The sequence below is a fragment of the Strix aluco genome, chromosome 4 (assembly GCF_031877795.1).
Source record: "Strix aluco isolate bStrAlu1 chromosome 4, bStrAlu1.hap1, whole genome shotgun sequence".
Lineage (NCBI taxonomy): Eukaryota > Metazoa > Chordata > Aves > Strigiformes > Strigidae > Strix > Strix aluco.
In genome coordinates this window covers 124,137,162-124,152,408 of record NC_133934.1, presented here as the reverse complement: position 1 = coordinate 124,152,408, position 15,247 = coordinate 124,137,162, and the positions used below count along the sequence as shown (strand labels likewise).

At 39.8% G+C, this 15,247-nt stretch overlaps 1 protein-coding gene across 6 annotated transcripts in view; it reads right to left on the bottom strand.

Annotated features, from left to right (window-relative positions):
• SYNE2 (spectrin repeat containing nuclear envelope protein 2) overlaps nt 1–15,247 on the bottom strand; it is a 195,470-nt gene that overhangs the window by 149,290 nt on the left and 30,933 nt on the right. For all 6 annotated transcript variants that reach the window (XR_012622862.1, XM_074820953.1, XM_074820954.1 and 3 more), the window contains exons 8-20: nt 14,235–14,431; nt 13,658–13,758; nt 12,793–12,894; nt 11,886–12,023; nt 10,837–11,001; nt 8,853–8,965; nt 8,004–8,160; nt 5,804–5,900; nt 5,456–5,643; nt 5,124–5,288; nt 3,685–3,858; nt 1,740–1,898; nt 1,297–1,470 (exon numbers count right to left, since the gene is read on the bottom strand). Coding sequence is in view for 5 of the 6 variants with exons in the window: in XM_074820953.1 (XP_074677054.1) it covers nt 1,297–1,470; nt 1,740–1,898; nt 3,685–3,858; nt 5,124–5,288; nt 5,456–5,643; nt 5,804–5,900; nt 8,004–8,160; nt 8,853–8,965; nt 10,837–11,001; nt 11,886–12,023; nt 12,793–12,894; nt 13,658–13,758; nt 14,235–14,431 (1,930 nt within the window). In the remaining variant the exon portion in view is untranslated. The remainder of the gene's footprint in view (nt 1–1,296; nt 1,471–1,739; nt 1,899–3,684; nt 3,859–5,123; nt 5,289–5,455; nt 5,644–5,803; nt 5,901–8,003; nt 8,161–8,852; nt 8,966–10,836; nt 11,002–11,885; nt 12,024–12,792; nt 12,895–13,657; nt 13,759–14,234; nt 14,432–15,247) is intronic.

Genomic DNA, 15,247 nt, shown 5'->3' with positions numbered 1-15,247 from the left:
GTAACCCCTCTTTTAGGGGCAAATTTGGTACCAAAGAAGAAAGATTAAGGTCCCTGAACTTTACACCATTTCTAGGGAATATACGTGGCCATGTCCCATGTGTGTCAGAAAGGTCTGCATCAGTCCGATGGGACCCTATGAGATGGCCTGGAGCGAGGCTCTGCACTGCTCCCAGAACATGGCCGCCCAGGAGCTGCTGTGCAAGATACAGCAACACAGATTTGGGGCACTTCCATTTTTGATACCTCACTAAGGACCCCTTTAAGAGGTCCAGATTTTGAGATCGCACACTTTCTTTACCAGTGTCGTGGTTTAACCCCAGCCAGCAACTAAGCACCACGCAGCTGCTCGCTCACTCCTACCCACTCCTGGTGGGATGGGGAGGGGAATTGGAAAAAAAGTAAAAGCTGTGGGCTGAGATAAGAACAGTTTAATAACTAAAATATAACAAAATATAATAACAATAATTAAATAATAATATTATAGTAATAATAGTAATGAAAAGGAATATAATAGAGAGAAATAAAACTCCAGAAAAAACAAGTGATACCCAATGCTCTTGCTCACCACCCGCTGACCGATGCCCAAGCAGTGATCTGCCCCTCCCAGTAACTCCCCCCAGTTTCTATACTGAGCATGACACCCTACGGTATGGTACGTCCCTTTGGCTAGTTCAGGTCATCTGTCCTGGCCATGCTTCCTCCCAGCTTCTTGTGCCCCTCCTCTCTGGCAGAGCACGAGAAACTGAAAAATCCTTAACTTAGGATAAGCACTACTTAGCAACAACTAAAACATCAGTGTGTTATCAACATTATTCTCACACTGAATCTAAAACATAGCACTGCATCAGCTACTAGGAAGAAAATTAACTCTATCCCAGTCAAAACCAGGAAAACCAGATAGCCCCTAGGAAAAAGAGGTGATTCAGTATTTATAATCACACTTGAAAAACCTGTCCAAGAATTCACCCATGTGATTCTTGGTGGGACTCTTAATTATTAATCAGGCAAAAAAAATGGCTGCAGTTCAGAACATGATGACGTCTGATGGGATGATGGAGTAATGTAAGGTAAGACAGGGCAGTGAATAAACTGCTATACAGATTCACATTTCTTCATTCAAGTTGTCTGCTGAGTTAATATACGCTAACAGTGCTAAATCAAAATGCTGAGAAACATATTAATAGCTACCAAAAAATACCAAAAAATATTTTTGTCGCTGTGGTACCTTAGTCTCTTAGATAATAACTACCACTAAAAAACATTCAAATTCAGCTGGCTCAGAAAACGAACCCACCTCATATTTTGAAATACAATCTTCAGGACTTAATTTTTGACTGACAAGTTGCACAGCCTTTGAAATGGAGGCCTCAAGTTCTTTCTGTGATTCTTCAAAATTGAGCAAAGCTTCCTTCTCTGCAGGTCTCTTCTCAGATTTGGACAAGATGTTGTTCATGTCACCCATGACAGCCTTGGAAAAAAGACAGTCTTCAGAACATGCTTGAGTGTCAGTAATCACATAAAGCTATTGCTTCATAACATCACTCAAGTTTTTTGGGTTGGGATATTGATCTTTGAAATGTTCTAGTTTTTGCCGTGGCATAAGTCTGTGAAACTGATTCCAAAAGTATAAATGTTTTTTTTATTTTACATGAATTAAAAGGAATCATCTTAATCACATAATGTGAAAATTAGAGATTTCTGTGTGTATAAGGTATAATAACAGTAAAAAAGGAGTACCTCTATTTTGACTCTGGCTTCTTTAATTCGTGCGTGCAGCCCAGTGGTCTGAGAATGCTGTTGGGACACCTGACTTGAAACATTTTGCGTCAGGGATTGCAATATATCTTCTGCTGCCACAACTTGTTCTTGAAATGAGGTTCCCTTTGCAGCCAAGCTCTGGTTGAACAAAAAGCATTAGAGGCCTGTACAGTATTTATGTCTTTTTGTTTAAAGGAACTGAATGAAAAAGCCAGCCTTGATCATGGATGGTCAATATCTAGTCAAGAAAAATCTTATATTCCAATTATGGTCAGTGTATTGCACTGCAAAATCTCTGTGTACAGAGAAAGAAGTCTGCCGCCATCCACAGGGGATTCTGGTTGCTGAAACAACCTTTCTGTCAATGTGATACCTCTCATGTCTTTGCCTCAGAGCCAATTAGAAGTCTTTTTTAAACATGCTTTCCCATCCAAACAGCTTTCCAAATGAATGTACAAACCACACATTTGGATATGCATTGTCTGATCATGAAGTCATCTGAAAGTTAGCACATATCAAGGCTCAGATTTTCTTGTGGTGTTCAGTACTAAAAGGCAGGCAGCAGCTGGGTATTTTGCATGCAAAAGTAGTGTGCCATATTTGAATATTTATCAAGAAATGTCGTTATTAGAGCTGTTATCGTCTATGAATATTCAACACGTTTTCCCGTTTGAAGTTGTCAATTAGCATTCTTCTAATGATAATTAGTGCTTTCTGGATCCCAACCTATTGTACTGCAGGTAATAAGTGACCTGATCTCTTCTGCTCACAGACACGGATGGAGTACAATACCAGTCACATTTTTAGAGGCTGTATTTCAGGGTGTGTTTTGTTACTTTGTTGTTTTTAACAAACTAGTGTCACACTGCAAAATAAGGCTTATTTTATAAACATATGCCCACAATCACAAAAAGATGAATAGATTCTTTTCATAGTCTCACATTCCTAATTCTGTCAACTAAACATGGTGCAAGAAGGCACAAATCAAAAGTAAACTAACACTAATTCTGGTTCACAGTTATTGTAGGTGGATTTAATGTACCAAAAAAGATCTCTGTTTAATTTTAGCACTTAGACAGAGGAGCTCTGATGAAACCTCCTTCTGGTGGTCACCTCCCTACCATTACATTGTACTGGCCCTGTTGCAGAAATAGCAAAAGGCAACCAAAGACAGTGCTTCAGCTTCTCCAGTGCAAAGCCTGGCATCTTTGTTCAGTCTCACCTTCACTGGCAGGTGAAGAAAATAAATCAGACTTTGTACTGAAGCTGCTGAGTTATATATACATAATTCCACCTGCCATCTGCTGGGCAACAGCAATCCCTGGCAGAGAGACATGGGAAACAATACAGACTAGTGGAAGTAACAAGAAACTCATCAGTGACCACTGTGGATGTTTAGAGCAACTGCCTATAAGCTGAGATGCACGAATTACCCAGCATGCTGCTGAAAATACTTCAAGTATTCCAGTTTTTGACAGGTAAGCCTTGAATGCAGCCAAGTTGTCCCAAACCTCTTCCCTGCACTGGGGGGTAGATGATAGAAAGCACTGTATGGCCAGGGGAAAATCTCAACTTGGCACCTTGCAAAGTTTTAGTCTGCTGTGAATGCTGTGCTGGACAGGGAGTAATTAGTATCACTCAAGAGCAAGCTGCTGATCCGTGGCACCAACAGCACTTAATTGGCACCCGCTTGTCATCTGTCACACTGATGTTGGAAGATTCATTTATAGCTCAGCTGGGAGTGATCCCGGGAAATAACACCAAAACATTAGCATTGCCTTCACTTTTTACCAGTATTACAGTACAAAATACACATTCATTTCTGCTTCACTGATGATGGCTCACTTTACCCCAGCCATGAATCCATGCTGAAAGATAAGAATCTGATGAACAAGTATTTTAAGCAGCGTATTTCCATTTTCACCTGCAAATGTTCCTCCATTTCAGGTTCCATCGGCCCCTCATGACCGATCTCGCTAAGCAGGCGTTCGCTCTCTGCTGCCCAGCTCTCCACCCCTCCAAGGAGCTCTTCGGTTTTCTCCAGGCTTCCCAGAAGCTCCCTGGTCTTTTCAGCAGCATTTGTGCTCTCTTCACCAAGCTATAAACAAAGAGCAGGGTAAGACGTTTATTCTTGTCATCGGTTCATGGGTCTCTCTGCTACCCTCCTGCAACACACAGTCACAACTTAGGTTACTTTCCAGCTTTTGCACCCAACAGGGATCAAAGGAGAAATAAATGCCAAACATACTGGTAAATAAACCATGTGAGGCTCAGTTCTTCAACCCTGAGGGCAGGTGGGGCAGCACAACCTGTGCCCATATGGCCCACCCCTCCCTATAAGCATGCAGCCACAGCCATGCTACTACAAAGAGTAACTCCTGGGCTGCAGCATCCCCCAGGCTATGCCAGGGAATTGTCCAAGAGAATGATAGCTGGTGTTGGTCAAATCCAGACCAGGGAGCGTACTAACAGTTATAGTTAGTTACTCTGCCTGGTACAGGCCAGAGCTCAAGCATTTATATTATAGCCATAATGTCCATTGCAATACCAGAAAAATATCTCCTGAAGCCCTTAAGCCCTTGTAAGGCTGCAAGAGGTCTCTTTATCTCTGCTTTCTGAACGTATTTCCTAAAAGCATCTCTTACTAAGGGTTTTTCTAGGAAACTCTGGATCTCCCTCACCCTTGGGAACATGTTTCCTTTGATCTTCTTGCATTCTCACTAAGCTCATCTCCTACAAAAATGTAAATTTTTGCCACCATTTATTGTCACAACAGTACATTTAATAAATGTCAATGAAAGGCTCAGTTTAGAAAATTAAGAGCTCTAATATTCCCAGGCAGAGTGGAAATGTCATTCTTGTGAAAGCATTCTAGGAAATGTAAAATATGTAACATTAAGCAGGTTGTATAGGCATTTATAGCAGCCTAAAAACCTGTCAAGTGAACTAGGGTAAAGTTGCAGAACCCTAGAAATATCTATGCAGCAATGATTACTTTCTACTAGCTGAGGCAGAGATCATACAATTTAGCAAAGGCTCACAAGCTCTTAACAAATTGATTACTTCCATCTCTAGAACTGAATAAAGAGCTTTATTCTGTAATAAGAGTTCCTTTTATAAGTGGTTTTAAAATTTCCATTTAAAAAATTGAACATTTTCTATTGTGTCATAAAAAGCATTTAACTGAGTCACAAAGACTTAAGAATGGGATGCCTCTGTGTATTTTCTGTTCCTCCTGGTTTAAAACTGGCAATATTGATTGACTGAAAGGTTTATTAACATCTAATAAGCAAGCTGATAAGTCTAGAAAATATGGCTTTAAAGGCTGCATGGCAAAAGAGTCATATGAAAATAGTAACTCACAAAGTGTGTCCTCTTGATGAACTTAGCCCATCTCCTGTTCAGTTTCTTCAGCTCTTTGGCAATATTTGATCCAACTTGCTCTTTGCTGACTTCAATGAGATAGTTTCCAGCTTCATTTAAGGAACCATGAACCGAATTCCACTTTGCCAGGATCTCAGCAGGGATCTAGACAGAGGCATTGAAATAATTTAAAGCAGAACCCTACCAAAAGTTTATTTACAAAATGAGGAATAGAAAAGCAACAACAACCACTGTCATGTATGATGCTTTTCTTCCAGGAGGCTTCCAAGGATCTCTCTCTTGTGATTACAAAGAGAAATCCAGCCACATACCTCTTTCGGATGCTCATTTCGTTTTTCTTCCAGCCACGTCTTTAGTAAGTGCATGTTTTCTGTATAATTACTCCAGGAAGACAGAACTTTCTGTAGAGTGGTATTTACATTGGAAATATAGTCTCTGCACATAGAAATCTTTGACTCCACTGTCTTAAAAAGTTTGCTAATTTCTTGAGGATCTTCAGCTAGGACATCAAATAGGGAATACCATTATACATTTGGAAACAGAGAGGTTAATTACACAGAAGCAGTATTTTACACAAAACACAAGTGGGAGTTAAAACTGGTGACAGCACATCAGTTCAAAATAGAGGTCTTCATATCAGTTTCTGTGCATGAACTTACCTAAGTCAGGATTGCTTATGTTTTTGTTTTTCAAATCTTCACAGATGTGAGTAGCAGTTTCTAGTTGCGTTTCAAGTCTCTTTTCTTCAATGAAATTCTGCCCAAAGTGAAAAGTAATTGGCATGGGTAACACTAACCCACATAAAACTAGGTAGGAAATGCAGCTTGGGATACATTTTATTCAATATGATCCTATAACCTGCAGGTTAAACAAACTGAGCAAAGCCAATCCAGCAACTCATCTGCACCCTTTAGTCTGAAATAGTTCTGTTCTTTTTTCTGCTTGTGCAGAGAGTAACTTCAATGGGAATATTAACTCCTGAATGCCATTGCCTGAGTCACAGCCCTGCATGAGTCAGGACTGTTTATTTCAAAAAGTTAGGGCCCTAGGGCTACGTTGAGAAAAGGCATCTAGAACAAGTCAGGCAGAATTTAGTCACATAAGTCAAAAAAGTGATGAAAGTGAAAGGTGGGTTTCCCTGCATGCACAGAAATCCCGACATGCCTAGTTCCGGCCACAGATCAAGTAAGATCCAAACTGGGGATAGAAAGGCTGAGAGATCAAAAAATGGGAGCAGAGGAGGAGACTGGTGCTTTAAATATTCACACGGGGAATGAGACGGTTGATCCTCAGCCCCTCTCTGTCTGAGCTGCATCTCACCCCAGAGCTCCCCACTCCTTCAAATGTTCTATCTAGCATACTACAAAACAACCTCTCCTGTGGCCATGACAAATCTGGGCCACCATGCCACCACTCAGCCAGGACTGCACATCATGGGACCAGAAAGAGAGCCAGCAACAAGCCTTAAACTCCTAGGGAAAGCTCTATATTCTATCAGCTTGAGAAAGACCATGAACCACAACTGTAGAAATAACAAGATAGTAAGTATTTATGAAACCAAATGAATCAAGAAACTCAGTACAGATTAGCTCTCTACTCCCATCGCACCACAGGGTAAGGGAATACTGCTGAGGAAAACTGCTGTTTTATACACTCTCTTGTTGCCTCCTTCCACAGTTGTGATGCTGGTGAAATTCCCACTAATTTAACGAGGAGTGGCTAAAGGAACTGGGGTTGTTTAGTCTGGAGAAGAGGAGGCTGAGGGGAGACCTCATCGCCCTCTACAACTACCTGAAAGGAGGTTGCAGAGAACTGGGGATGAGTCTCTTTAACCAAGTAATAAGCGATAGGACAACAGGTAATGGCCTCAAGTTGTGCCAGGGAAGGTTTAGACTGGATATTAGGAAGTATTTCTTTACAGAACGGGTAGTCAGGCGTTGGAATAGGCTGCCCAGGGAGGTGGTGGAGTCCCCATCCCTGGAGGTGTTTAAGAGTCGGGTTGACATAGTGCTGAGGGATATGGTGTAGTTGAGAACTGTCAATGTTAGGTTAATGGTTGGACTAGATGATCTTCAAGGTCTTTTCCAACCTAGACAATTCTGTGTGATTCTGTGTGAACTAGGAATTTGCCAGTCTGAAAAGCTTCTGAGAAACTCTTTAGAAACTTCACTAAGATGGAATTCAGGAGGAGTCCCATTAACTGGACATGGGGCAAAATTGATGGCATCAGCATTTTTATCTCTGCCTCTATTCTTGATGCATCTTTGACAGTATTTGGGGTAGGGTAATCCATCCCCTCCCACAGGCCTGCACATGGCATCATTTTAATAATCTGAGCCCAGAAGCTCAGCTAAGCACAAAATACAACAAAACAAGACAATTCCTATTCACCACAAAGCGTAAGAAGGTAAGGAAGCTGGAAAAGGAAGAGGCAACAGCAGAAGGCGGTATTAGCCAGCACTGTGGGTAGTGGCTGTTTTTGAAGACAGCAATTGCTGAGCTGCCCCAGAGAGGTCTGAGTTAGGGAAGGGCTGCTACTACTGGCCCTATAAATAGTCTAGAAAGAAAGAAATCTTCCAATAAAGAATAAAAAAGGGCAGAGAGAAAATTACAAACAGTCACAGCTCACTATTTCTCCAAACCGAAGAAGGAACTCTGGTTCAGAGTAAAATGGGAACACATGGAGAAAGCTATGAAGTCTACCTGTCCTTCTTTGCATAAATCCCAGATCTCACAAGCCTACCAGGCTTCTACCAACTATTGTAGTATCTTCAGATGAGGACAGGCACAAGCTTGAAGCAAAGAGAGGTGGGGAAGAAGAATTATTGTCGGGGTGTGATAGATATATTTTAAACTTACATTCCAATTTTCCAGCAGTGACTCCACGGACTCTTTTGTCCCATATTTCATGTCCCAGATATTTAGCTTTAACATCACCTCATTGGCAATAGCCGAGCACAGTCCATAGTGGTATTCAAGAAAGGTGTTGGAGTTTGTGAAACAAATAGTGCTGAATCTGCAAACAGTGAAAGGTTCCAAAAGTTGACTCAAAATCATCGAGTATAGAAGGCATTAACGTAAAGGTTTTTAGCCTAAAAACTCAGAATTACATGTATGTAAACATTATTTTATTAGCACAGGAGTAAAATTTTATGATAACAACAGTTCATTTTTTTTAAGTAGCAACAATGTTGAGTCAATATTGACTGATCAACTTACGAAAAACTTTAAATGCCCAGAAAAGGGGTATCTGCCATCTGTCTATCAAAGGGGCTCAGGTTACAGACACAATTCACCAGTCATTTTTTAAAAATATCCTCCAACAGCTATATGGAGTTGCACAACCTGTAGATCTCAGTGATTTTAAAAGGTGGAAATTAAAAGTTAGAGAATCCACACCCCCAGAGAAATTTTTACATTCAAAATATTCACGTTCCCTACCCCTGGTGGGTGTTTCCTATCCACACCAGCAAAGGGCATCTGAAAAGTTCCTGTTAATGAGCTCTGCTTTCTACACATAATTCAACATTCATTGGACCAATGAGTGAACCTGCCTGCTCCACATGAAAACTAATCTACTTAAGAAGAAAAGGCTCCTTTTCTGCAAGGCATGGATAAATTATGTGCTTTGTTCAGAATAGCCGAGCAAGCCAGTAACAGAGCTAGAATACAATATAGTCAAAGTAGAGGGAATTTAAGGATCACAACCTTCTTTCCATTTCCTCTAACTTTTCAGGCAAGACAACTGGCATACTCTTCTCATCTTCATTCTTAAATGATTGAAGCGCGTCCAAGTGAGAATCAAAACAATCCATCAAGCCCTGGGGAGAAAAAGACAGTAAGCCATTCATTTTAATTCTAGAGTATTTCATCTGGGAATCTGCAAGTCACCTGCCATTAGGGTGAGAGCTATTAAGAACTAGTCAGCACAAGACAATCTTCCAGTGTCTTTACTCGTTAAAGTGCAATGAAAGTATTTATCTCATCAGCTTCTAAAGCGCATATTTAGTGCGGTACTACCTGATTTCTCTTATCACTGTGCATCTAGTTAAATATAAGGAACACGAATCTACACTACCCATGCTATCAGTTTTTTCTGCACTTTCATTATCATCTTTAGGACAAAAAAGTGTCATTGTAACAGTTTCAGGATATTAAGTTGTTCTTTGCCATGTGTTAGCAAAGACTGAAGGCAAAACCCAATGAATAAACCTATTATGTCAAACATGCTTAATACTTCATTTGACTGCTCAATAAATTTCCATCTAACACCATGCTGATAGCATATCACATTAACCCTCTGATGGCTGGTATCACACGATTGGGGAATATTTTATGACATGTGTCTCAGCACCAAATTCTCTATGCTAAAATAAAATATAAAATGCATTGAACAGAATTAAGCATATTCATAAGCAGCATATAAATAAATATGCTAAAAGTTTATTTCTACGTAATAAGAACTGCCACAAAGCATGTTAACAGAAATGGCTAAATCCTGGGGCAGCCCTCAAACCTGAAAATAGTGCACAGGTTTTAAATACTTGATTTTGTAGTCTTGACACTATTCGAGTCACACAGTTATGAGCATTGGTGGGTAATTTTGCAGATCTTAAGAGAAAGTAAAATTTCCATTATAAGGCACCACCTTGGCAACAAGATCCCTGCACAAGACATGCTAAAAGGACTGACTAGAGGAAGGAGGGGGAAAAAATTCTCAGCAGAATGTCTTCCCATCAGGAAAAGTGGATCTGACAGAAATTAAGTATCCTGGGCTGCTTCTTCTTAAGGAACTTAATGATTTTTATCTACATGTTCAATGGGAAAAAAGAAACCCCTAAGCCAATGACATCTCTGTCTCATTCTTAGAAATGAGTCTGAACAGCAAAAATCATAGATGAAATGGCTAAAGTCTAGCAAAGCTGTTATCAGTTAAAAAGCCATCTCTCGTATCAGGAACTGACTAGCAACAGTACGAAAAAGCGGTGTTACAAGCCACTCACAAGCACCTCTATTTCCCATTCTTTCAAATTCTCTTTAAGGACATGTCACAAAAACATTCAAGTTCCCCCTTGTTCATAAAAAAAACCAAGTACAGCATTATGATGATCAACCAGGCATCAACACATGTAGTCCTTCCAAAGTTTTCAAACTCAAAAGGACATTTAAACTATTATCAGTGTAAAGATTTCAAGATCAGAATAAATAACCTGCATGGTATGGAGGTATCAAAATACCTCCCATTGCTTTGAATGGAATTAGAGTGATTCAGCAAATACTTAACTTTAAACACACAGACTTCATGAATTCACTGGAATGCGGCCCTGAGCCCAAGTGCTTCTCGGAATAGGTATGCATTAAGCGTAGATTTAAAGATAAGGATGCAATTACCCTCTGTTATTACTTAACAAACAAACAAGTTGCAGGAACCACATAAAAAAGAACACCATAATTTACTCATTCAGATAGCACTCAAATTTAATCTCACCCCAGTGAAGTCAGAAACCTTCCTTATAGACCCATGCAGTTATTTAATTAAACTCATCACTGTTCAAAGGTATGTTCAAAAGAGCTTTTCATCTTCAAAAGATAAACATATCCACACCACTTCCCAAAATGTCGAATAGCAATTCCGTAACAAGTGCTTTGCTAGGTCAGACTGAAGTAGAATGTTTCTTTGTGATCAGCATACCTTAAATATTACAATTATTTCTCTGAAGACAAACATTGCTTTAAACGGGTCCTGCAAATCAGGCAAATCTTCTGCCTGCAGATGTTCTACCTCCTGAAGCCAAGCCTCAATGCTATTCAGAGGGGAGGGCAACATCTGGTCCAGCTTCACTTTCCATTCGTTAATCTTAAAAGGGAAAACAAGTGATTAAATTTCTCACTATTATTTTCTTTCCCATCCCCAAGATACTGATATAAGCTCCATAAGCTGATGCTCTAGACATCCCAGAAAAAAAAACCCACGCCTGTGACCATGCAGAAAAGGAGTTTCCAGTGAAGTCAGCTGCAGATCAGCTATGTTGACCTGACACCCAGGTTTGCTCCCCAGTCTGTAATCTCTGTAACACTGCAGAGAATTTTGCAGTTACTGTCCTTGGCTGGTGACCATCTCAAAGCCCAGCAACTGGGAAATTCATAGTAAATTAGTTGCAAAATAGAGGGGAAACAGGGATGCTCTGGACACCTTTCCATCATGGGGCTGACAGGGGAACACCTCTTCCACAAAGAGGAATTGCCAGCAAGGCCCAATACCTTCCCCCTTGCAGCAGAGGGAGACGACACAGACAACCTCACTGCAAAGCACTGACCAACCAGACCTCACTATATCACTATCCATGCCGTAGGAAAGAATATATTAAAACACTTTTCCCAGCTACATCATTATCTGAGCCATAATTATGTCCCAGAAGAACCTTTTAAGCATAAATATGCCAAAAACTTTGATCAGAAGAGTGCTCAAAGATAATCAGATGCAGGCCATTTTTCACGGACGTCTCACAGTCCCGAGGCTCAGGAGGCAGAAGGGTAATAGAGAGTCACCTTTTGTCTCCTCTTGGGCATGTACACCAATCACTTTGTCTGGACTTCAGGTTCAGGGTCAATACCTCTTTTATCAATCCAAATAAAGTATCACCTGCCCATTTTTCCCTGTGGAAGTTCCTGGGGTAGACTTAAGCTTCTTCATCAAACACGCTCATGCTTGTAACGCAGTGAGCTAGAAATGACTCTGACCTGAGCGTTCAGTTTATCCCACTCTTCTCTCATCTGCCGCCAGCCTTCGCTTAGCTCAACTTCACCTCTTTTTGATGACAACACAGGCAGAAAGGGTTTTTTTTCTTGGTTAAATGCTTCCATAAATGACAGCATTTCCTAGGGATAAAAAGGAAGAGTAATTCATAGAAGAAGGCTTCAGATGGAAGCTCATGGAGCCAAGAACTGCCTTTGAACACATTGGTATGACTTCCATTAACTTCAAAGGGTGTGATGCATGGAAAGGCAAGATAGCAGGAAAGAGGCACACTTGTCTCCAGGCAGTATTTGGGTCTGAAATTATAGGTGCCATTCACTAGCAAAATCTGTATTTAATATAAAGTCAGTGCAGCCAGGACATGGTTCTCCCCTCCCACCAAGGAAAAGGGAAAATTCCACCCCTCACAGTCCCCCATGAATCATTTTATTACAAACTCTGGCTACAGTATAAACCAAAGCAAGTTTTACTTCAGCACAACCTATAGCCAACACTTCAACTACTCCTCTGTAACATCAGATGGGTTAAACCTACTGTTATTACTATCTCAGAAATGGTGAAGGTAATGCTTTAAAGGGCCTATGTGCTTGAATATTGTCCAAGTCTTCAACTACACCAGTTAATTAAGACACTACTCTACTCTCTCCAGAAAAAAACTTGCTCTGCTCAGAAACCAAGCAGCATCTATCTTTTTCCCAATAAAAAGAATTTTATCCTACCCTTCCCTCAACCATATGAGAGCATTTATCAAAGTCATTGTCAGATTTACAACTCTTGTTTAAAAGTTTATTTAATGCTTCAGTTCAGGCAACGAAGATGAAAAAAATTACAAATATTCCCAGAAACATAGCTTCTTTTCACAGAAGCGGTTAAATATGAAATGCAACTTACTTTATACTTCTGATAATATGTTTCATTCTCTGTGTCGATCAGTAACTTTGCTAACTTCTTCTCCTGTGCAGCCAACCAGCTCATAGCCTCACTTACTTTTTCCTGGTAATTAGAGCAGAAAATTTCGTTTCTTCATTTTGCAAGCCTTGTTTTTAATATATACTGTGCCATAAAACAACACACATTGAGCACATGATAAAGCCCGTTCAAAGTTGTTGAAAAACAAATAATAATTCCTGGGGACTCTAATGAATTTTGGGTCAGGCACTGTTATAGAGCAAGGCCAAAGTTTTAAACCTGGCACCTGGATATGAAGGCATCTTAAAAGAAGAGTCTGACTGCAGTCCTACTGCAAGGAGATTATCGGTATGGAGATATGTGAATAACCAATCAATACATAAACTCTCATAGGAGAATATACGGAACAGAAAACTTGGTTTTCCAACCAGTGTGATCTGTGTATGACAACTTCTGTCCACTTTACATGTGAGTTATTAAATTTAGAGCTGGTTGTTCTGCACATTTGCAAATCGGTCTGCCTGTACCCCAATATTTACATTCAGACTTCGGAGCACACATGAAGACAACCACGCTTGAAAATGTCCTCTGTAATAGTTAGATGAAAAAACAAGACAACCTGCATAGCAATTGCACCTATATCATCAAAAATCTGTCACACTGACTCTTGACTACCACACAGGAGCATCAGAAGGTTCACGCCAATTCATTCCTGTCAGTACTGAATCAGAGGATCTCCTACCAAACAGAGACAGGTTATAAACTGGGCAAAGAAAGTAGGGATATTCTTGGCGTCCATGATGTACATTCATTTAAAAATGCCTCAATGATAAACCACATGACATACCTGCATGTCTTCTTCAGACTCACGCAAATTCCTGGAGTATTGCAAAAACTGAGCCACGTAAGTCATGATTGATTTTTCATCTGGATTTATAATGTCAACATCTACAAAAGCCAATACACCATTTACATAATTATGCAGCCTTCTAGGCCTGATCACATAATTACAGGCTATACTGCAGTTATTAAAACACATTACCATAAACATGTTTATTTTGCAGCAGCTCAGTTAACATACCATTGACAGAAATTAATATGTAATGAACATTTTTTTCCTTGGGAATATTTTAATATAACATGACTAACTAATTAAAAAGTTTCTCCCAGGAACGGGAAAGTTTCATATCCTTTCTTCTGCACATTGCTCCTACATTTGTTGCCAATTCCAAAATCCTACAAATCCTAAGTACAGTCGATGTTATAAAATAAAGAACCTCAGGTTTGAGCATTACAGTAAAGATCAGTGTTCCATTTCAAACTTAAGCACAGTCTTCCTTTCTTCTGTATTACAAGTCACCATATATAGGATTATATTACTCTCACTCCTGATAACAAAGATTAAAAAAAAGCAGATCATTTACCTTCAGGTTCAAGAAGCCGTGGAATATTGAGCTCCAGTTCTGCAATTCTGAAAGCCTCTTTCAGGTTTTCTTTATTGCTTCTAGCTTTTGCCTTCTCCAAGTCAACTAGACCTGGTTGTAAGGTTTGGATGATGGCTAAAAAAGGCAATCCGCTTCGCCAGCTTGACTTGAAATCAGTCACATTGATAGAGCCGTGCCTATTCCAAATATGATTAGAAACAGAATGTTATAGCCTAATGTCCTAAGTACAAATTTAGAAATAGAATATAAATTCAGTAAACTGGAGTATGAACCAAATCCAAGGAGTTATAGAGAACCTTGCCACTGAACTTCTGCAGAAGCTGGGTCAGACAACAATACAATCAGTACTACCAATCACTACAATTAAACATTTCTGTACTATTTTTGCAAAATGGCTCCATGTTTTTGTCTTATGTTGCATTTTGAAGATAAAGCCTTGCTGATCCAATACCCCTTCCCAACATCACTTTTGTGCTCAATATCTATGCATCCTATGGGATGGAAAAACAACAACCAAAGCATTGAAGAACATGTAGGTATTTCTCTGTAAGGATACTGAATATTAGAAACACCTCTGGCATTTTAGAAAATCCAGACCTTAAGAATGATCTATTACTGATGGAAAAATATTTCTTTTTCTCCTTTTTAGCTTAGTGTCTTTAAAACATCTTCTATTAAGCAGTGCCTGGACAGTGATGTAAGGTGCCCAGCTCTGCAAGCCACACCAAATTATGGGACAACTTTCCAGAAACAGCCTGTATATTAGGAGTTTGCAATAGCATGGAAAAGATGTAGGGTTTCAGGTGATCAAATTTAGTTACAAAGCAATGGGCCATGACTTAGAAGATTAGTTCTTTTACCAAAAACTATAGGATTCACTGATAACAAAATCATTCAATGTAATCACAGTTCAGAAAGGAAGCTACAAAACAGAGAGCAATATTGCTGAAAAAGAAAAACAAGCAAAAGAAAGAGGAAGATTAAATGGACAG